Consider the following 23,057-nt stretch of genomic DNA (forward strand, 5'->3'; position numbering starts at 1 on the left):
GCGATAAACCCCAGCCCGTGTGGATTCGGCCTCTCGGCCTCCGGCCACACTCTTCCCTCCTCAAAGCGAGCTCCATGCTTGGCTTCCTCCTTCCATCCACTCGGCCTCCAGGATGATCCCACCTCTCTCCTCTGTCCCCCGGCTGCCTCCAGCCAGCCCAGCACACAGAGGTCTGACCTCCAGGTCCTAGCTTCCTGTGGCACTTGCATGGACTCCCACTCTTCACCCTTTCACACTACGGTGGTGTTCCTTTGGGTTTGGGCATGTGTCACAGGGACTGTCTCCTGCGCCACTGCTAGGGACAGCAGCCCCCTAGCCCATCCCTCCTACAAACTTGCCTCCTCTCCAGATAAATCTAGTGTATCTCCAGCCCGGGAGCCAACGCCATGTACTTGAACCTGGGTCTGACATTCCTCCCCTACCCGAAAACTTCCTCAAATTCGGCAAGGCCAGGGGACACAAGCCAGATTCCTTGGCCTGGCATACGAGCTTTCTCTGAGCTAGCCCCAACCTGTGCTTTCAGTCTGACTCTCGGCTCTGCAGCCCTGCAAACCCAACCTTCCAACCGATTTCACTTCCCCTACAGAGCCTGCGTCTGTCATCTACCAACCATGTCTCCAGGGGCAAGTTCTTGAAGCTCTCCGTGGGCCTCCGTGGAATAAAGACAGTAATAGTATCTACCTCTCCGTGGAATAAAGACAGTAACAGTATCTACCTCTAGGACTGTTACAAGGGTGAAATGAGTTAATGTTTGCAAAGTGTGCTGGGGCTGGGCTCATAATGCTGGCTTTGCAGTCATTGCTGGCCCCACTGCTCCCTCTCTCTAGCGTCAACTTCCCTAGCACCGGCTTTCACAGTACAGGCCGCTAACCTTGAAGCCTCATCCACAGATGCCACCCGGGCCACCACGGCCCAGAGAGCCGGGGCACTGTCTACATTGTCGCAGGACCACAGTGACTTGTCTTCACCCATCAGCAGTCAGTAAGATCCCGTGGTTAGACATGGTGGCCTATTCCCTTCTGAGACTCCCATGTCCCTCATTGTTGCTCTGAGGCCGGCACGTCCCTCAGCAGAGTACGGCAGCATGATTAGTGAAAGTGGAGTCTGGCAATCTCAAGTTCACACCTTGGCTCCGACACTAACTAGCTGTACAAACTCAGAGAAATTACTGAACCTCTCTGAGCCCCAATGTCTACTGATGCTCATCTCATTCTCACCGAGTTGTGGGAACAAATCCAATGATGTCTGGAGAAGCTGACATGGTCTGGCTCAGAGGAGGCCCTCGACCAAGGTCAGTTTCCTTTCCACCTTTAATACATGTTGAGCTCAGGTCTTCCCCAGCTTGAATGGAAGCAGGCAGGAGCAGGGACCAGGTCTCGGTCCTATAAATGAGAGGACCTGTGCGCTCACAGTAGATGTTCAATAAACACATGAACCCCAACAGTATGAAGCTTGAAGGAAGCAGCTTCCTGCGAAGTCCCTCCTTGGTCCCCATGTCAGGGTGGAAAGGGTCAACATCTAAGTGACCCTGGGGGTAGGCAGGCAAGGTAGGGGCTGAAGGGGACAGGAGACTAAAATGAATTTGATTTGTGGCCAACTTGCTTCTGGCCAAAACCCCACCACTCCCCTCCTTTTAAAGGGAGAATAAAGGATGCTGTTCCCAGGGGACATCCAGCGTCCTTTTCCATTGCCACCTCCAGAGGCTACGAGACACGATGGACGTTCCAGACTCTAGCCAGACCCAGCAGTATCTCCTTTCTGGCTACTGGAGGGAGAGAGGAAGCCATCCCTGCCCTGGCTCCAATTCTATTTGCTTTGCAAGGCAAGCATCCCTGCGGGCCTCGTTCCGTGGCCCCACGCCAGGCTCTGGCCACCCTCTCGTTACCTAATGCTTTCCTAATCTGCAGTTTACGCAAGACGAGTACAAATCTCTCTGAGAACACCGAGAGAAACATCCCACCAGCCACCTCCCGGGCCAGCCCGCACCCCACTTCTGCACGGTTGGTTTCATCATGGAGGGGCTCACTGTTCATTCCTGCGTGGACCACTTGGTGGGTCACTCAGAGCTCCATTTCTCCCGTAAGGCTTCACCCCTCCTCCGCCATCCCAGTCTGTGCCTTCACCCCTCCTCTGCCTCCTCTTGTAATGGATTGGAAATTCTATTCTATACAGAACAGTGAGCAAAGCCTTACATCTTTCTGTCTTGCTACAAGACAGTAGCTCTTTCAACGAACGCTCCTGGAAAAATTAGATAATCGATTGTTTATATATATATAAAACTTGGTTCATGTCACATATAAAAGTTAATTCAAGGTCTCAAAGTGGATCACTGACCCAAATATAAAACCCAAAACTCTAAAGCTTTCAGAGTAAAGTAAATGTAGGATAGATATAATCTTTGTAGCACTGGGTTAGGCAGAACTTTTCTTCTAATGGAAAATAGATAAATCATAAAGAGAAAAAAGTGGTAAATTGGGCTTAATAAAAATGTAAAACTTTTTCTTTGTCTTGTTTCTTAAATTCCACATATGAGTGAAATCACACAGTATTCGTCTTTCTCTGACTGACTTATTTCATTTAGCGTTATACTCTCTAGCTCCATCCATGCTGTTACAAAAGGCAAGATTTCACTCTTTTTCACAGTTGATTAATATTCCAATATGTAGAATAGAATAGAACATACAGAATGGAATATAATATGTATAATCATATCTTTTTTATCCAGACAAATAAACAAACAAAAAGACTCCCGGCTAAGGAGAACAAACTGGTGGTTTTCAGAGGGGAGGTAGGGGAGGAAGAGAGAAATAGGTGATGAGGGTTAAGTGTACATTTGTCATTATGAGTGCTGAATAATGTACAGAATTGTTGAATCACTATATTGTACACTCAAAACTAATGTCACACTGTATATTGATTATACTGGAATTTTTAAAAATCAATATTTTTGTTTTAATGTGAAACTTTATCTCCTCCAAAGGAACTCTTCAAGAACATGAAAAGACAAGGAAGAACTACTTGCAAAATGTATCTTAGATAAAGAACTTGTATCTGCAAAATAAAAAAATTTCCCACAACTCAATAAGAAAACCAACATCCCAACTGAAAAGTAGGCAAAATACTTGAGCTGAGACTTCAGCAAGGAGAAGGAGATGGCAGGTGAGTGCAGAAGAAGATGCTGAGCCTTGTTATTTGTTAGGGAAATGGAGTCTAGAACCATCATTAGATATCACGACACATCTACCAGAACGGCTAAAACATCTATTGATTTCTCATCAAGTTAAATGTATGATCCTACAATCCCACTTCTAGGTATTTACTCAAGAGAAATGAAAACATGTACCTACACAAAGATATGTACACGAATGCTTGGGGCAGTTTCATTCATAACCCCAAATTGGAAACAACCCAGATGTCTCTCAACTGATGAAAGGATAAACAATATGTGGTATATCCATGCAATGGAATATTACTCAGCAATAAAAAAAAAAAAAAACCCACACTGGTATATTTTCAACAGCACAGAGAAATCTCAAAAGCATTCTGCTAAGTGAAAGAACACAGACACGAAAGATTATGTCCATTTGACCCCCAAACTCTAGAAACAAATCAGATCAGTGATTGACAGGGGCTGTGGGTAAATGAGGAGGTTCGCTACAAAGGGCAGAAGGGAACTTCTTCATGGAAATGATTAATATGTGAGATTTGATATCCATTTGCTTGACAAATGGAAACATTTGGCAAATCTCATCCATCCATTCACTAGACAAAGGTGACTTTTAATGTAGGGATATTTCATCTTCATGAATGTGACTTTTATTTTTTTAAAGGTTTTATTTATTTGACACAGAGAGAGAGAGATCACAAGTAGGCAGAGCAGCAGGCAGAGGGAGAAGCAGGCTCCCCGCTGAGCAGGGAGCCCCATGTGGGGCTTGATCCCATGACCCTGGGATCATGACCTGAGCTAAAGGCAGCCGCTTAACCCACTGGGCCACCCAGGTGCCCTGAATGTGACTTTTAAATAACAGAAAATAGAATAAAGTAAAATAAAAGGTAAATCCGATGTTACTTGTCCTTCACATCATGAGGATAAAATGACATTAATAATAGTAACAGCCAACATGCAGCAGGCACTGTCCTAAGAATTTTTTCCCACACTGTCTCGTGTCAACCTCAAACAATCCCTGCAGGTCCTCAAGCACACCAAGCACTTTCCTATCTCAGGGTCTTTGCACTTGCTGTCCCCTTTACCTTCTGTCATATAATCCATCTCCCATATCCCACTGGTCTCTACTCAAACGTCACCTCCTCAGAAGAGGCCTTTTCTCCAAAACGGTATCTAAATATTCTATCTAAAATAGTCCCTTCACATATCACTCTCTATCCCTTCCCTAGTTTTGTTTTCTTCACAGAGCTTAGTACTACCTGCCATTATACCACACACTGTTCAATTCTCTCTCTCCATTAAGAATGTCACTCTTCCACTCATTCCTTCCATTAGACCAACACCCACCAAGTCCCCACCCGGGGCACGTGTGGACAAAGGCCAAGCTCCAAGAGGCAGACAGATGCCCCAAGGCCAAGGGAGTATTGACCAACTTCCCATCTCCCTCCTGCAATCCCTCTCAACACCTGGGGCAACAAGAGGCTTGCCTGTTTCAGGGTCAGAGAAGCTGCAGCCTGGAAAGAGCACTGGTCTAGGAGTTAAGACACATTTACACCAGACCTTCCAACATCCCCTTGGAGACCCCAAGCCTGGCATCTCACCAAACAATGCCTCAATGTCCCCACTTGTAACATGATTTGACATGTTTCAAACGGTAGCATGAATGGAAATGCCTTAAGACACTGATTAAAAACACATGCCCCTTCCCCATAAAATATGAGTCAGTAGATCGTGCCTGGGGTCCAGGAATCAGCGTTCTTAACCCTCACCCAGGACAATGAGGTAGGTGGTCTAGGAAATACATTTTGCATATTCACGATGTTCCAACTACTTTTCAGCTGCAAAAATCTTCCTCTGAATAAAATTTTACCCAGAAAACCACATCTATTATATGTAAATCAGAGCGGACCTGGGCAGGGGAAGGAAGCAGGATGATGCTGGCTCCTCTTCAAGTTTGTCCTCTGACACCCACTCCTTCCCATCACTCAGTGGTCCCAGACACCCTAGGGTTTCTTGGAACACAGTTCAAAAACCACCACTCTAGAGGTTCCCTAATCCAAGCATTGGTGAACATTTATCATGTGTTAGGCACTGTTCTAGATACTGGGTATCCAACAATAAACCCAACAGAGAAATCCCTCTTCTAACAGATTTCACATTTACGAGGCTGACTTGCATGGGATGGTTTGCATGTATTAGCTCATTTACCTTTTTTTTTTTTTCAAGATTACTTATGTAGAGAGAGCGCGTGCATGTGCAAGTAGGAGAGGGGCAGAGGGAGAAGGGGAGAGAGAATCTCAAGCAGACTCCGCGCTGAGCACGGAGCCTGACATGGGGCTTGATCTCATGACCCTGAGATCATGACCTGAGCTGAAATCAAGAGTCAGACACTGAACTGACTGAGCCACCCAGGCCCCCCTGTATTAGCTCATTTAATTCTTACCAGAACTTCACCAGACAACTACCAACATTTGTCATATTTTACAGGCCCAAGGAGAATAAATAACTTGCCCAAGGTCATAAGCCAAGGTTTGAACCCAGAAATTGTAGCTCTGGCCAACATGCTCATCCGAAACCCTGCCCAGTTCTCTGTGAGCACAGGAGGTCTGCGGGAGTCCACTGGGTGGACGGAGAAGGGGGTGGGGGGTGGAGGGGGGCTTGTCTGCCTGCCTTTCCCTGTGCAGGCTCAGGCCTATCTCTCCAGCACTCAGGCCCTCTGGGGTTAAGACTCCGAGCCTGGGCTCCAGGTGAAACCAGATCCCATATGACTTCAAGTTGACGCAAGTGGCCTTTCCACCTGCAGGGACGCCGAGAGGCTCATCTCTGGGGCATAGAAGAATGTTCTGTCTGGACCAGGGGCTGAGTTTATTCTGGTCCCCGCTGCATCGCTTGGCCTGCTGTGGCGAAGACGCCCGTGTCCAGCAGCTCTGCCAGTGTTCCTAAGTGGACGGGCGACATCGATACGTCTGCAGTGAGAACATTAGCACCGAGTAAGGAAGCAGAGTGGGGACGCGGCCAAGGGAATGCTGAGTAAGGGCTGCGCACACATGAACAGATGAACTCTTCCAACGGGAGGTGGGGGGGTGGGTGGCTAGAGGTCATTTACACCCAGGCTGCTCTCTGCCAGCAGGGAAAGCGAGGTCCAAAGGGAGGAGGTGTCTTGTGTAGGATTGTCTCGGCTCCTGCATTGCCTCTGAGGTCCAGAGTGACAGCCTTGGTGATGGATTAGAGGCAACGTGATGCAAGGCCATATCTCGGTCCCATCTTTTGCCCAGCTTTGGGATTCTGAGCGCTGAACAAGTGAACCTCAATTCCCCACACGTATGGTGGACACGGGAACTGCACGGATTCGGAGAGAATTCCTGCAACACCCCCGATACCAAGCTGCTCTCTCCTCCCCTCCTCCCAGATTCACCCAAAACCGACCCATTTTCAGGAATTAGCTCATCTTAACTGAGAACTGCTAGGTCTCTGCTTGTAAATGGGTTTCAACCCCAGGCTGCGCTGGCTGTGATTGGTGGGCTGGCAAGGTCCTCCGTGCCCACTCATGAGAAGCAGTGTTTAGGATTTTTTTTTTTTTTGGATGGTTGGATTGACTTGCTGCTTTTGACCATCATTGACGTGGGTAACTGGGTAGCCAACACTGGCTGAGCATTTTGTAAATGTCAGGGAAATGCTTTACAGGCGGGATCTCATTTCAACTGCCCAGTCTTGGGAGGCGAGAATTCTTACTGACCCCGTTTCACAAATAAGGCAACTGAGGCTGAAGTGGGTGAGTACTCGGGCCGGTCTTTAAGCCCTGGGCCTCTGTGACTCCAGGCTCCTCTCTTTGCCACCCTACTGGCAGGAACTAAGCTACCCCTGCTTAATTCTCTTAATCCCTTCTCTCCTTGTGGGATCCCAGAGAGACCCTGGGAATCAAGGTGGTACGGGCAAACTGGCGGTTTCAGGTCACAACCCCCCTCCCCCTGCCCAGGGTGAGTTTCTGACACCCTAGGGGAGCAGGACTGCTAGACAAGGTCAGAGAAGCCAGACTGCTTGCCCCTGAAGTGCCTACGGTCAAGGTCAGCAGGACCCCAGGCAGCAGGTGGTGGGAAGGCTGACCCCCACAGCACTGCCCTGCTCCCTGCCACTGACCCACCCCTCCAAACGGATCCCGCAGGGCAGTCAACACTGACTTTGACAAGCCTGCAAACCAGAAGGGAAAGAGCAGGGAAGATGGAAGAGAGAAGGGGAAATGATTAAGAATGACAAGACGAACACTAATCTCTGACTACACTCCCAGGCCAGGTCCTTGCTGTGATTTACCCCCGGTCCTGCCTGCAGAGCGCTGTGCAAAACACTTACTCTGTGTACCATTTTATGGATGAGGAAATTCTGGGTCAGAGGAAGTTTTGCAATTTGCTGAAGATCACAGGGCGTTTAGTAAGTAGCTATAGGCTGAGATGCAAATCCGGGTCTGTCTCACCTCCCAGCTGGGTTCCTTCCACTTTGAAGCCATGTGCCTGACTCTCAAGGCGGCTGTGTGGCACCCCAGGCCTGGCCCTGGACAGGCAGGACTTTGTGTAACCGTCACCGCCTCAGCCTGTTGCCGCCACTGAGGCAGGGAGAGGTCAGGTGACTTGTCTCATTCCTAAAGCTAATCAGGTACCGAGCTAGGATTTGCGACCAGGTAGCTCTAGCCCTGAAGTTCAAACTTCATCCTCTTTACTCCTAGCTTTGCAGAGTGTCCAATGCAAAGCGTTTTCCCTCGAGGGAGTCAGGGTATACTGACATGATAAGACTTTCACTGTGAGAATAAGACAGAAAAGTTGAACCCCTGCCGAAATGGGGGTGGCAGGTCACCTACATGTTAAAGGCACATTCTTTAGGGTGGGACTCTGCATGTCAGGGTCCCATTCGTTCTCTGGGTGACCTTGAAGAAGTTATTTCACCTCTCTGGGCTTTCCGTACTTACCTGCAAGATGGGACAAATAACAATGTGTCTGAGAAATACTGAGGGCTCGGGGGCTGCTGGGGGAAATGCCATTCACAGATTCACTTCCGCAGAGAAGAAGTAAGAAAGATGCTTATCAGCAGGAAACCACTCTAACTCCGGCTACGGAGAAAGAAATTTCTGGATATGAGAAGCATCGACTGCAAATTGGCTCTTCTTTCCCCTCTCGGGTGTGGCTTTCCTGCTGGAACACGGGAGTGAGGTTGGGCTAACGACTTCCTGGCCCCTGAAGGCTGCAGCCCCTGCCCAGGCGCAGGGCACAGACTGAGCAACTGTCCCCAGGACGGCAGGGAGCAGGTCGGCTGGCTCTCCACCTCCCAGAGACCAGACACCCTCTTGACTCGGAGCCCGGATGAGAAATGTGCTCTGGAGTGTACAAGAGCCCCGACTCCCACAGGCCTTCCTCTTTAGCCAGAGGGTGGGCCTTCCTTGCAGGGACATCCCCCCAGCTCACCCCCGCGGTCTTCGAGCTGATGAGGAGTGGAATTACAGTTTGTGAGGGAGCAGCACAGCCCCCCCCCCACAGGCTCAGTCATGAACAGATGAGGAAACGGACAGAGACACTCATGCAGTCACTGGTCTAAAGGTCAGACCGAGACACTGACTTTTCAAAATGTCATGTCCCGTGGCAAGAAAAGTCGCTGACACATTCCATGGAAACGCCTCACGTTCACCTCCTTTTGCTCTAGACATGTTCTGGAAGGTCACACCAGCCAGCACCCCAAGGAGCCGGAGCAGCCGGGCAGGGCCTGGGGAGGCTGGGTCCGCAGTGACCGTGCCTCCAGGTCTCGGCCTCGATTTCCCCTCGCTGAAAATGGGGGCAGTGTGGGCTTAATGTGTTTTATAAATAAGCTTTCCATTTTGGAATAATTTGAGGGGTACAGGAAAGTTGCAAAGATAGTACAGAGGCCCTCACTCGGTTTGCTCCAAGGTTACCCATCATTCCCGTGGTACAGTTGGCACAATTAAGAAGCCAACACTGGCGCGTTGGTATCCATTCAACTCCAGACTTTCTTCAGATTTCATTCATTTTCCCATTAACAGCTTCTTTCTGTTCCAGGACACCACACCGCATTTCAGACGAAACAGCCTGTAAGGTTTAGAAAGTCCCCTCCCTGGTCCAAAAACAAAGGGACAATAGGCCTTAAGGGCTTTGGGTGTGTTAATTAGCAAATGAATGCCATGCTGTGTGACTTTGGGCAAATAACTTGCCTTCTCTGAACCTCAGACTCTTCATCTGTCCAAAGGGGGGAATAGCAGTACTGCTTGCTTTATAGGGGTGCCAGGAGGTAATCCTTTGCTAATCCTCTTAGAACGCCATGAGCACCCCATTGATAATCTCAGCTTGTAGAAATCATAGCCCGACAACAGGACTAATCCCTCATACTTACACTTCCTGGCAGAAAATGTCCCAGTATAACGGCTACTCCAAAAAGACGACTTTGTGTCGCTGACCTAATCTGCAAAGCACAGGACAGGAAGGGACAAAGACTGGCAGTTCCCAGGCCTGGGCTGGAGTCTGCCCCTCTCCCCGCTGGCTGAGGGACCTTGGGCAGACAGTCCAGACTCTGGGTCTCAGCATCCACATCTGTTAAATGGGAACAGATCACCCACCTTACAGGGTTGCTGAGGAGACAGAGTGAGGTATGTGTCGTCCAACATCAGGGAAGACTTGAGGTGTGACGTTTGGCTGCATCTTGCCTTTCTACCCCTTCTAGGAACCACAAGTCCACTGTAGTTGGGATCCTTGCAGAATCCACCAAAACCTGACGGGCGTGGTTCCGCAGGGCTGGTGATGAGATCTGCTCGCCATTTTTTTCCCCCCAATGGGGGTAGGGGACGATTAACTACACATTTGCCCTCTCTTTCCCTGCCAAAGCCTTGTTAACAAGCCAATTCCATAATCTTCATTGCTGCAATGCCTTTCCTTGCCCAGAGCGAAATTAGCACACCCAGCTGTGCTGTTTAAAAGGGAGATCAAAACTATTCCCATGGTCAGTCTGACGAAGATCGTTAGGGGACCTATTTCCACAGAATTGCAGAATCATTCTGTTTTCCCAGGATGGCAGCTGAAGGGACAGAAGAAGGAAACCAAAGAGCATCACTCCCATTTAAAGATGAGCAAATGAGAACTACAGCGGCAGATCTGCTTGCTCAAGGTCATACGGTGGAAGGGATTCCAAGATAGGACAAGACCCCGGTCCCAAGATTTCTGTTTCCTTGGTTGTGGCTCTCTGAGCTGCTGAAAGACATCCATCCATCCATCCATCCATCCACCCATCCGTCCATCCATCCACCCATCCGTCCATCCATCCACCCATCCGTCCATCCATCTGTGCTGGCACTGGGCACCTTCCTTGTGGCAAGCACTGTGCTGGGTGCTGGAGAACCAGGTGTGAATACGACTGTCACAGTCCCCAACCCCACGGAGCTACCCATTCAGTGAGCTCGGACTGAGGCTGGGTCCTGTTTCCCGAAGGTCCACAGGACGTGGCATATGACGGGTCACAGTCGTTTACTCAATCCTGCCTCTCTCATCTTGGGTAATGCTCCCACCTGTATGACTCATGCACTGGGTCTTTTGGAAGAGGTTAAGTAGGTTAAAAGCTCAGTATTTGTGTTTACCTTAAACCACCTCTTTCAATCATCATCTCCTACCGGACGACTTTCATGCTGCCTTGTGCAGACACAACAACAACACTGAGCAAGGAAGGAGTCCAAACACCCGAATTCAAGTCCCAGCTCTGAGCCACTAACCCTGGAGTCGCTACTGAAAGACAACGGTGACTCAGTTTTCTCATCTACAAAATGGAGCAAATAATATTTGTCTTGCCTAGTTCACTCAGCTTCTGAGAATATAGAAGGGGGAAGGGGGGGGAGGGCAAGAGTAAACCTTCTAGAAGATGAGCTATGAACAAAAGGTTATGGAGATGTTACTTGCATGATTTACTCCAACAACAAGTAGGTTGAGGACACAAGGGGAAATAAAAGTGACCAGCTTTCCAGCCGGTGCTCGCACACTCATTCTAAACTTCTATAGCGCAACTGGGTTGAAATTGCCCCAGATTTGTTCCCACCCGGGAAGAGATTACATTTCGGTATCTGTGGCATCACATGCCATCGCAGCCAATCCTGACCCATATTTGTCTCCACTTGGTACATGTAACAACAGTACTAAGATATGTTGTAACCTTAATTGCTTGCAAAGTGTTTTGAAATCCTTAGATTAAAAAGCTCAGGGAAGTCCAAAGTATTAGCCTTCTGTGTGCCCAAGGAGTTCCACGGAGCCTTGTCTAGATTTGTTGGAACAAGGAGACACCATACTGTGTATTCTGAGGCCACAGGAACTTCGAGATTTAAAGGTCTTATTCATGGGATGACCCTAGACCAACCCCCGGCTTCCTAGTTTCTAAGCTACTCAGGCATTTGGCCATCTCCCCGCCCTGCTTTTGATGTGCTTTTTCCATTTCTTTTAAGTTCCTGGGTCACGAGGCCTGAGTTGCAATTTACTTCAGTGTCATAGGGCCATCCCAGGCTGAGTCCTAGAAAAAGTCAGTTGTGTCATCCGTGACTTCGGTTGCCTCTTCGTTTAAACCCAGAGTTGATTTATTCCTTCCATTCTAATTTTCACTCTGAAAACAATTTGAAATTCTACCCCATAGGAGTGACCCTTGGAGTGGGTGTCATGCAGGGACTGAACGGGACAGGGGATCCCAGGATCCTCCAAGTGAACTGCATCCAGATGCTGGTTTTGCCAGCGTCTTCCGGTGTTGGGCTTGTGAAAATTCAGAGCTAAATACTTTCATGTGCATTTGTCTGTATACTTGTTAACATTTTACAGCGTAAAGTCTTTTTTAAATCACTCCCGATGCTAATTTACTTCACTTAAAATAGATTCTGATGTAACCCAGAAGCTATAAACCTAATTATATAAGAATCCTTTCTTTCTCTGTACCTCTGTGATTCAAAATCATGTCGCTTTAGTTTCTCCTCCCTTTATTTCCAGTTTTACACTTAGAGGGTAAAAAGGAAAAGCATCAATTAGCCTTTTTAATGAAATCTAATGGGGGGGGTGGAGGCTGGTTCTCGGTGGGAAGCCTGAGATTCCCTCAGGAACACATGCAGACCTCGAACAGCTGTAACAGAATTCTGTTGGATCTGCCTGGGTCCACTTTCCTCCCCCGCCACAGCTTTCATTAAATTCTCAAGGCTCCCGGACCTAAAAAAGACCAAAAGCCACAGGGACTGTTCCATGGCTCCTCTTCAAATGTTTCTCGACTCTGCACCAACCCACAGCCCTCACCCACCTGATTTCACGAAACTGGCTTCACCCATCAGAAGGAATTTGCCCACTTCAATGGAAAAAGTGAATGGCTTCTGCTCCGCCAAAGGTCACGCGTCGTGTGCATTTCCCCCGTGATATTCCAGAGCCCGCGGCCGGAGACCTTCGCATCCCCGGCACAGCTGCACACGGCGGAAGGCAGACCAGACTCAAAAGGAATGCATGCCCCTATTTACGAAACCAGATTTATTAAAATTTCTCTACAAGTCAGAAACGGCCGTCTCACCGTTCACATATATACACATGTACAGGAAGGATCTAGTGTTTCGAGCTTTCCCGGCAGAAGCCCCGGCCAGCCCGGGGTCCCCAGCCGAGTAATGTATCACAGATACAACCGTCGAAAAACCACGAGCACGTTAGTCCGACAGAGGCCTCTGTCCTCCCTCTTCTCCGAGTCCCATGATTCTGTCAAGGTAATATTGCCGATAATCATTCACATTTCACGTGGTTTTAGACACGCAGGTAATTCAGACAGACGCAGACAACGAAACAAGCCTCGGAGCCGGAACAACAAAACATATCGGACCGAAGGTATAAAAGGCAAAATATATATACATACAAAGTACACAGTACGTGAGGTATACACAGCATTCTCACAATGCAGGTTAGGTGTTTGCCTAGGCGTAGCCCTTAAAAATAACTGCCTGGTTTTGTGCCATTTTCTCAGAATACAGTATGTTTGGTTTACCCGTTTAACCACTGAGACATTTACTGATATTTCATGTGTTCTGCTTTTTTTAATGCGAGTTGCAGTTTTCTCTGTTAAGCTCTAAGCTTCTGTAGGTAGTGAGCTCCCATCTCTGGAAGCATTCAAACAGAGGCCGGCTTCCCACCTGAAGGAAGCTGAAGGGAGGGTAGGGGTGGGGCTGGGGCTGGGGGGAATTTCTGCCTTGGGAGGTGGCAGAAAGAGGAAAGAAAGTCGGAGATACTTTTAAAGGCTCTTCCGACTTTAAAGATTTGGGGCCATTTCGCTCTAGGTGCTGATTACAGAGACGATTCGTAAACCACACCAAATGTAAAATATGAACCCATCATGCAAAACTGCAAACGCACGCACAATGCCAGAGGCAGACCGTATCCATGAAGGGTTAAAGTACAGTCCTGGAGGTGGGTCCGAGCATCGTTCCAGCCGATCCAAAATTCGCTTTCTCTAAAGCACGAAGAGGTTTAGCTTCTGCTCTTGGGAGAGGCGACGAGAGCCTCCCCTTCTCTTTCTTCTCGTGGACAAAATGCTCCACCCTGAGATGGTCTTGGGAACAAAGGCTCAAGGCTGACACGTTTGAGGGGAACCAACAAAGCTACCGGATTCCAAGGGCTCAAGTTGACCTTACAAATCTGCAGTCTCTCGGTCTGAGCTCAGAGTTCTGAAATAGCCAGGAGTCCGAATCTTTTGTGATGCTTCTCCACGGTTAGCTGGTAAGTGCTTTTCTAGCAAATAAGGGGACATTTCAAGGTCAGAAAGAAGGCATTAGTGCAAATGAGGTCTTGGCAGGAAACGGAGGAGAGAGTCTGGGTTGGTGGTGCGGACAGGCTCCTACGCTCCTCAAACAGTCTGCTCCCACAAAGGAGCAGGGTCACTGGTAAGTGTGAGTGTGAAGAAAGGGTGTGTATTAACCCAAACCCAAAAAAGAACTTTCCAGTAGAGAAGCTAGGTAGCTCCCAAAGACAAGTTCAAAGATGGCAGGTTTATTGGCCCAGATGATTGGTCACCCCTTTGAAATACGGTTATTGCCCCAAAATGCCACCGTGAGACTTACTTCCTCTCCCTTTAAAATGTTCGAGTTCCTTCCACCTAACCAGGTGCTGCTATAGGATATCCACACTCTTTGCGCCTCTGCAGCCACAGAACCGCCCCGTGTCTGACAGCGCGCGGCAGTTGGCGAGGGACCACTGAGGAGGGCAATGACCTTGCAGGGCAGCTGACCGGCGCGTGCGGGGTTCAGACCCGGCCAGTCACTCATCACAACAAAGAAGAGGGTGCCACATTGAGGTCAGCAGCTACAATCTTCACGGCGTCACGAATCTGGCTGGCAGCGCGTCTCAAGGCCTGTCCATCTTTAGAAATGGAAATGCCAAGTGTGAGAATTATGAGGTTTCTGAGGTTTGGGGATTAGCAGAAGAAGGAACTAATGTCACTGTCCTCTTGGTACTCTGGAACAATCTGGTCTGAAGTTCCTATTTCTGGGTCGACGTAGCCAGGTTGCAAGACAGACTCGAACCATGGATGGAGTAAGATCTCGGGAGCAGTGAGTCTCTCAGAGGGCTCCCGCCGCAGGAGGCTGCGGATGAGGCACCGAGCTTTGGGGGAGATGTGGTCAGGAATGCAGAACTGTCCACGGCGGATTTTGGAGAAGAGGGCACTGGGATCTGAGTCATGGAAGGGGTAGCGGCCCACCAGGAGGGTGTAGAGCATCACCCCGAGGCTCCAAACATCGGCCGCCTTTCCGGAGTAGGTCCCCGTGGTGTTCAGAATCTCAGGGCTCACGTAGGCCGGGCAGCCATGTTTGTCTGACAGAGCATCGTCCTCCCCCTTGATGATGTGTGTGTCTTCTAGACTTTCCAGTCTGAGCTGGCTTCTGCAGGAGAGGAAACAAGCTATTACTTCCAGATCAGCTGCTATGAAAAACACAGCGTTCTCTATAACAGCACCCACAGGCACTAAAAGGAAAGGCCCAGGGAATGCCATTTACCCCTTCATCCAGTAAGCAGTGCCCTGCGACCTCCCAGGACTCAGGATTTCACAAACCAATACGAACTGCAATAAACATTTGCAAAGTATCGAGAGAGAGCCTGGGGCGGAGGGTATGATGCAAAGCCCCAAACACTATTCATTATGCTAGCGCTTAGAAGAGATATCCTAATAGGGTTACACAATTTACAAAGTTCACATTGCAGAAGTGGGAACTTGTCTTAGGGGAATGCTGACATTTTTTACAAAGCTATCAGGGAAGAATAGTATAGCCTACTTCTTCAGTGGGGGCGGCGGGAGGGGGATGGGGAGCTGAGCATCCTATAGGCCCATCTTTTTCTTATCATGCCCCTGTGGGCTACCCGGGCCCATACTTTGCACTACAGGACATGGGGCCCCAAGTCACTGGTATTATGGTCACGCTGCCAGCACTCTTGCTCACGCTGACATATACGCACAGAGGGAACCCCGTCCACCTGGGCCCAGGCCAGGGTAACTGTGATGGGCAAGGCACCAGGAATGTTAATTACACTTATTGGGGTGTTTAATTGCACAAGCCTGGACCAAGAGGTTATAGGAGCAAACAGAAGTGGCTGATGGATTTCAGAGATGCAGGGCCTACGAACATCTGTACCCACGGAATGCCCATCAACACCTGACCCTCTTCCTTCCAAGTTGGGGGCTTATCTGTTCAGGTAACCGCGAAGGTCTGAAAAATATGTTTAGGCAAAGGCTCTCATCTGAAGCTGCTGGTGCCTCCTTACTCAGACCCAGCCACCCACGGTTCACGGATTCCCCCAAAGCCCAGAGGCACGTGGGGAGCCTCCATCATCTGGTAGCGGACTGTGCTCCTCCCTGCTTCTCTGAAATAGCCCTGTTTCAGTAAGCCACTGGTTGTGAAGTCAAATGCAAACATTTGGTACTGGCTAATAGGTCAATTTCTTTTCCTCTCAAAGGTCTGGTTGTTTTTTTTTTTTTTTCTTCCTGCCTTCCTGTTCCCTGGAGTGTAGTATACATGTGCTAACTTCAGTATGTCCTCAGCCTGACCTCCCCGTCGTTATGTAAAATACCCATTGGTTCTGTAAACGGAAAATATGACTCAACCCACACTGTCTGCCCCTGATTGGCTGCTGTAGTACTAAAACCCTGCACCTGTGCTGGTTACACGAATAGCGTCAGCCTGCCATTGCTTAACCCTCGGGTTGCCAAACTCCGTGCACATGACATTCGCCTGTGCAACGCGGATTTCAAAAGCTAGTAAGGAGGTGTGTAAGGCATGTTTCAGAAAATACATCAACATATCAAAGGAGCATGTTCCAGGAATTGGAAACTTCTCCATTGCAAATGCTTTGCTTTTCTTTGCTAATCGGTTTGTGTTCCAATACGTATTGCAAAGTCTGATAGAAAGCTCTGCTTTATGGCAACTTAACCCTGTACTCTTTCCTTTGATCGGGAGGCAGGGGTAAAAACACACAGGTCGGGGCAGCCCCGCGTGAAAACCTGCAACAAAATAATGCACAGCCCTCCACAATTCTACAAGGTGTATTGTTCTTAGTCTTCCCGTAAGGGATGTGGCCCACCTCTTAAAATCAGGTAAGGTTTACTTCCTGCAGCTTCCTGAATTCCCTCGCCCGAAACCTCAACTCGGAATCTCAATGTCTCATTATTCTTTTATCAAGCTCATCCTGTCCTTTATGAGGGAAGTCATGATCTATATTTAGCAACCAATTCGAGCCAACATCCATGTATTATTCAATGTGGCTATTTTCTGAAGATGTATCCAAACAAGAGGTCTAAAAAGTCACCAGGGAATGTGAAGAAAGTCCTGGGGACCAGCCGGAAGTGGACCGGGCATATGGTACAAAGACGGAGGGCGGAAGAGTGCACATACAACAGTTTAGTTCTGTGATACTTCCTAGGTACCAAAAAAATAAAAAATAAAAAAACCCACTTGGCAGAAGCAAGAATTTGAGACCCTCCTTTAGGCGTCAATGTTGTGAAGGGCGGGTTGGCCATTTGTACGCCCAGAAGAACTGACCTTTCTGACCACAATGGGGAATAAACTTGATCTTGGAATGGAAGTGGGGCAGGCCTCCTGTCCTCATGTGACATCCCACAGAAAGAAGCACCGAGGTATCCCCGGGCCACATCCACCAGAGTGCAGAATAAACCATCCTTGGCCGTGGTTCCTTGGGAGAGGACTCCTAAATACTAATTCTCGGACAACTGAGCCCTCGGCTTTGGTGTGAACCAACACTCTGCACCTAACCCCGCAACCTGCCCCAAAAGGCCAGATGAGGAGCTGCGGAGGCTGCTCACCTCTCCTCCGTGGAGAAGACGAATTTCCTAAGTTTCAGGTCCCCAAGCACGATGGCCGACTGGTGGCAGTGGGCAACAGCGGAAACGATCTGCTTGAAGAGCCGGGCAGCCTCCTCTTCCCGCAGCCTCTTCCGGCTGCGCACATAGGAGTGCATGTCCCCAAAGTCCTTCTCAAAGAACACATAGGCCTTGGTTTCCCCAAGGATCACTTCCACAATGCCGGTGATGTTCCTGTGTGACGGCAGCTGGATGTAAGGCCTGATTTTGTCCTGGTAGTGTTTAATGGGAAACACCTGCAGAGAGAAGGTGATCCCCCCCAATTTAGGAGGCTAGGGAAGCAGAGGCTGTCCCCTGAATCCTGGACTACAGCTTTCAATCTTTGGCCTCCAGACGGCAGTAAGTCTCCCTTCAAAGACACCCCCTTATCTCTGCCACCCCACTGTATGCAGCCCCAGGTACCTGACACCCCAAACCAGCACCATCCAGGGCTCTAGGCTAGCAAATACCCACGGGGTTACTCTACGGATGGTTTAAAAGAACTGCCTTCTATATATGTTACCTTCTTTCATGAGGCCATCACTCCCGCCCTTCCCGGCAAAGAGCTTACTAAAGCCCCCACCTTCTGCGGCCTGCCTTGTTTTGCAGGCTGCTGGAAGAAGCAGATATAAGGTCCCCCCTCCCCCGCCCTGATCTCCAGGAGTAGAAAATGCATGACCTGCTGCAGACCCGAAGCTCTCTCAGAAGCAGATATAAGGTCCCCCCTCCCCCCCGGATCTCCAGGAGTAGAAAATGCATGACCTGCTGCAGACCCGAAGCTCTCCCCACGGAGAGCACAGAATGTGGGGACTCTGCAGTGGAAGCAGGGGCTGGGAAACATGCAGATATGTCATTAGTCAGAAGAACCGATGACTCGCAGAGAGACTGTGACAACACAGCCTTAAACAACTTGCTATAGTCTGACTCAGGTGTAAGCAGCCTGGAGTTAAAATTGTCACCAGAGGGATATGGGATGGTCTCCCTGGTTTTTACATTTGTTTATCTCCCCCCACCCTCCCCCATGGGGGGGGGGGCAGCTCCCGCCCCCATCTTCACCAGGGAAATGGGTAGTATCTCCTCTCAGAAACTAGCTGGTCTCTTTAAGGGCCTTTTGTTTGGTCCGGTTACTCATATCCTAGACTGAACTGGAAACGGTGACACATGGGCTGTCACCATCTGGATTCAGCTATTATCTGTTCAGAGGAACTGGAAGGGGTTGCACAATGGCCAGACCCACCCCACCTCGGAGGTCTGGCTGCCCTGGCCCCGGCTAGAAAAATCTCTCTGCCGCCCCCCCACACCCCGCCCCGCACACATATCCTCCCCAAACCGCTCTTAGCCCCACGTCGGAGAAGAAAAGCCCCCCCCCCACCCCTAAACCGGGCTGGAGCGCGCATTTGAAATTTCATTCAGGTCGGACAGTAGGTGGCAGCAGCAGGCCCGGGACCGGGGCGGGAGGTGGGGGGGCGCGGGTGGAGTTCAGGTGAGTTGCCGACAACCCAAGAACGACTTCAACCAAGGGGTGACCCTGTCTTTCGGTTGGAAAGTAGCACCCGGGTGTCAGGCTCGCAAAGGCTGGGCTGTGGGAATGTTCCGCGTCTAGAGGCGCTGGAGGAGCACGCGGAGCACCCCATCTCCAGGAGTTGTATCTCCTGCGAAGCGGAACCTCTCACGTTCCTAAGAAAGTCGCTGGCCGGCAAATAAAGACATGAACGGAAGCGAAGGTTCCTAGCCGGTACCGGCTTCCCAACACTTCTGCGCGGGGCGAATCCCCCGCCCTGGCTGGAAGACCGCCTCAGACCTGCTCTCTGGGGAGGACGAGGTTCTCATCCCGGCGCGGGTTCAAGCCGGAATCCCCAAGCCGCGAGCCTGACACGGTCTTCCCACCCCTCACCACCCACAGGGGAGCCCAGGTGCCTTGGAGCCCCGGGAGAGAGCTGCCAGCTGCTCCAAGCTCCAAGGAGGCACCCACTGCAGGGCGTCCTTCCTGGACAAGGGGCGGGGGGAGCCAGGAAAAGGAGGGAGGGGGGAATGGCATGGCCCTGGAATCCATTTCAATTCCACAACTTCTTCGGAACTACGTGCGCTAAAGTGGGAGCTAAGCAAAGCACAGAGATAAAGCCACTGAACACCGCACTTCCTCTTGCCGGCCGAGCCCCCATTCTACTGCTCCATCCGAAATCCCTCAATCCCCCAAGGGGTGTGAACCGTTCCAAATGCAACCCACCGCGCTCGAGTCACCGCGGGTGGCACCTGAGGCCCCGGCGCGGGCAAGCGAGACCCCAAGCGCCTTTGCCGGCCACCGCGCCCCCGCAACCCCACGGCAGGTCCCGACCCCGGGCGCCTACCTTGCAGCGCAGCTCCCGGCCGGTGTGGATGCACAGCGCCCGGGACACAAGCTCGCGCTCCGCCAGGGGCAGCAGCAGGTAGTCTGCGATGCGGCTGGGCCCCGCCGCGCTCCCGGAGGTGCCGCCAGTCCCCGGCGCGGCGGGCGGCGGCTGCGGACTGCAGGGCGAGCCGGGGGGGCTGAGGTAGTCCGGAGGGCTCGAGCACTCGGAGAGGCGCGGGCACTTGGCCGCCACGGCCGCCGCATCGTCCGCGTCCAGCAGGCGTTTGGCCGGGGCGCCCCGGGCGGCCGGGAGCAGCAAGGCCGGGCCGCGGGGCTGCGAGGCGCCGCTCATGGCAGAGCGCACAGGACCGACCCGCATCCCGTCCCGGGCCGGGGCGGCCCCGGCTTTGTAGGTCCCGGGATCCGCGCGGGAAGGCGCTGCGGGCTCGGCGCCGGCGCCGAGACCTATTCCAACGGGCGGGATGGACTTTGCAGACGGAGCTCGGCTCAGCCCCCACTGGGGGCGAGGCAGGAGCCGCTCCCGGGCGCTCGCGTTGCACGCGGGAAGCACGCTGGCCGCGCGTCCGGAGGGAGCAGAGGCCGGCTGGGGTCCCGGGATCACCGCGGGCACCGGCTCGGGGCGCCTGGCCGGAGGCGGCCGCCGCTATTGTTGTCGAGGCCGCCGACAGTCCCGGAGGCAGAGACGGCGGCGGCTGGTGTTCCCGACGTCCCGAGCCGCGAGCGCAGGATTCCGCAGGCTCGCCAGAGCCGCGGAGCGAATGCACTTCCGAAAGCCCGAAGTCCCGGAGAGAAAGCCGGAGCAACTTTTCCGCGGCGCTCGGGATCCTGCGCGCTCTTGGGCTCCCGGCGTGTGTGTGAGCGAGCGAGACGCGCTCGGAGAGAGTGACTGAGTGTGAGTGAGTGTGTGCGCCGCACCGATCCCGGCCAGTGCACTCCTCCTTCTCCTTTTCCTCCACCTCCTCCGCCTCTCGGTGACTCACGCTGTATACACACACACACTCACAGGCCGGGCTGTGTAAACAGTTGGGAAGCCGGGTTGAGCAATGAGGTGGCTGCGACGACTCTGGCCCTGCCGCCCGGCAAGCAGTCACCGAAGCGGAGGGAGGAGACCGGGGCAAGGGGGGAGCAGGGGGGAGGAGGTGGAGCTGGGTCGGCGGGGGCAACGGGGGTGGCCCGAAGGCTGGGGATGCTCGGGGCTGCGCGCGCTCCGGGGCAGGTGGTGTGTCCCGAGCGGGCTGGGACGCGCGCACACGCCCCCCGGGCTGGGATGGGCAGGAGGCGGCGCGCCCCCTCCCGCAGGCCCCGGACTCGGCTCTAGCAGCCCGGGAGGGGGCGGAGGAAAAGTTCCCGTGACGTCAGGGTCCCGGGGAAGTGGGCGGGAGGGGCGGGGCCACGGGGGGGGCGAAGCGACCGCTGATTGGTGCGCGCCCCTCATTCACACCGAGCACAATGGGCTGCGGGCGCGCGCATCCCGGTTCTCGGCCCAGCTGCTCGCTGCCGCGCGACGGTTACGCCGTTCGCCCCAGGGATCCCTCCACCGCCGCCAGCCTGGAGACCTCGGATAGGAGCCGTGGGCGCCGCCCAGGCCCGGCTGCCGCCGGAGGAAGGGAGGATAGGAAAGGTGATGAATTCCAGAATCAGTCATTCACCCCCACGCGGTAGTTCCGGGGAAGACCTATGCGTGGTAGTGGATGTGGCTTTTTTTTTTTTTTTTTCCCTTTTCCTTCCCCCTCCCAGCTCTAATCCCCAGCGTCTGTTCGCTTCCACAAATAGAACCTTCTGTTGGATGAAATAAAAGCAAACACTGGGCCTTCTGCGCTGCCTCCACCTCCACGCCCCTCCCGCGCCTGCCGCCCTCCCGGATTGCACGGAAATAGCTTCTCCAGACTCCCCGGCCGCCCCTTCGCGGTGACTCGCAGAAAGAGCTTCCTGAGCCGGGGCCGGTGGGAAACAAAGGATGTGGGAAACAGGCGGAAGGGGCCCACGTGGCTGCCGCCAGATTCCTGCCCCCTCCCCGGCCTCCGCAAGCGCAGCAGGGTCTGGGGCCCCGGTGCCAGCCCGGGTTCCGTGGTGGGCGGGTAGGGGAGTAGAAGTCATTGTGGCCACCAACTGTGATGCTGCCTACACCCGGACACCCTGCCAGGTTGTGTGCGTACATTCGTGCAGCGTGATTTGGGTGAGCATGAAATGTGTGCCAGACCCTGCACCAAGAAACCTCCATGAGAAAATAACTTTAAAATCTGCCGTTTTTCTTTCTTGAGAGAACCAAGTCCGTTTCGGGTCTCTGGACAACCCAACACAGATAACTCTTTCAGAGCGACTTAGGCACTCCTGCTCAAGGCTTAATTCTCTAAAACGAGGTGGAGCCCCAAGGATAAATTCTTTTACATATTAAATCTCCATTCATTCAACAAACACTAATTAAGCATCTACTAAAGGCCAGACGCTGGGGATTAGACATTGGAAATGCAAAGAATAACTGCTCACATTAATTGAGGTCTGTAATGTGTCAGGCACTGTTCTTAGCATTTTACACATAATACCTCGCTTTGGTTTTACAACTGGCCTGGGGAGGGGCGGTTGCCCCATTTCATAGAAGAAGCCTTCAACAATTTGAGTTCCTTGCCGGTTTGGAGTCGCTAGTGAGCGGTGGAGCTTTCAGGCTCTTAAGCTCTCATGGGGACCCAAGGGAGAGATTACAGTGTGTTTGGGAGAGGAGCACTAGGGAGGAGGGCCAGCTAGAAGGCAGTGTTTGACCTGGGTGGATGTGCAGCACTGTGGGATCCTTGCTGGGGGAGGGGGCGTGGTATGAATGGCGGCTGTCGGGGGAAGAAAGGATGGCTCAGAGGCAAGCAAGAGTGGTGGGAGCTTTAGAAGTTGTGAAGGGCTCCAGTGCTGTGCTGAGGACGTTGCCCTTGGTCCTGTGGCCAGGACAGAGCCTACCTGAGGTTTTCCTCCTTTCAGTTTATTCCGTGCGGTGCCGGTCTTTAAGAACCACTGATCTACCAGCTGGGCATGTGCACCTGGATGGCAAACTCTACATGAGCCAGCAGCACCTTCCTCCAAGGGGTGCGCTTCCTTCTCTGTCTTCCTGGAGAAAGCATCACCAGCACTCACCCCACCCACCCTCCTGGGCACTCACTGCCCCTTGAATCTGCC

At 51.9% G+C, this 23,057-nt stretch overlaps 1 protein-coding gene and 1 long non-coding RNA gene across 2 annotated transcripts; one reads left to right on the plus strand and one right to left on the minus strand.

The window, feature by feature from the left end:
• Nucleotides 1-12,675: 12,675 nt before the first annotated feature.
• On the minus strand, nt 12,676-20,273 carry TRIB1 (tribbles pseudokinase 1). Its single transcript, XM_059165635.1, has 3 exons — nt 19,897-20,273; nt 17,513-17,805; nt 12,676-15,080 (listed from the first exon to the last, which is right to left on the minus strand). The coding sequence occupies exons 1-3, from the start codon at nt 20,254-20,256 to the stop codon at nt 14,615-14,617; spliced, it is 1,119 nt and encodes a 372-aa protein (XP_059021618.1). The 5' UTR covers nt 20,257-20,273; the 3' UTR covers nt 12,676-14,614.
• Nucleotides 20,274-21,278: 1,005 nt separating this feature from the next.
• Nucleotides 21,279-22,137, plus strand: LOC131826407 (uncharacterized). The gene is made up of 2 exons (XR_009351578.1): nt 21,279-21,519; nt 21,672-22,137. It is a non-coding gene; the product is annotated as an uncharacterized LOC131826407 (long non-coding RNA).
• Nucleotides 22,138-23,057: the final 920 nt, after the last annotated feature.

Source organism: Mustela lutreola, chromosome 3 (assembly GCF_030435805.1).
Source record: "Mustela lutreola isolate mMusLut2 chromosome 3, mMusLut2.pri, whole genome shotgun sequence".
NCBI lineage: Eukaryota > Metazoa > Chordata > Mammalia > Carnivora > Mustelidae > Mustela > Mustela lutreola.

Excerpts from the sequence above, each read along its gene's own strand:
- TRIB1 (XM_059165635.1), bottom strand. The coding sequence starts at position 20,256 with ATGCGGGTCGGTCCTGTGCGCTCTGCCATGAGCGGCGCCTCGCAGCCC. Across the intron at positions 17,806-19,896 it reads GCCGGGAGCTGCGCTGCAAG|GTGTTTCCCATTAAACACTA; the intron begins GTAGGCGCCCGG and ends TTCTCTCTGCAG. Across the intron at positions 15,081-17,512 it reads GTCTTCTCCACGGAGGAGAG|AAGCCAGCTCAGACTGGAAA; the intron begins GTGAGCAGCCTC and ends CCTCTCCTGCAG.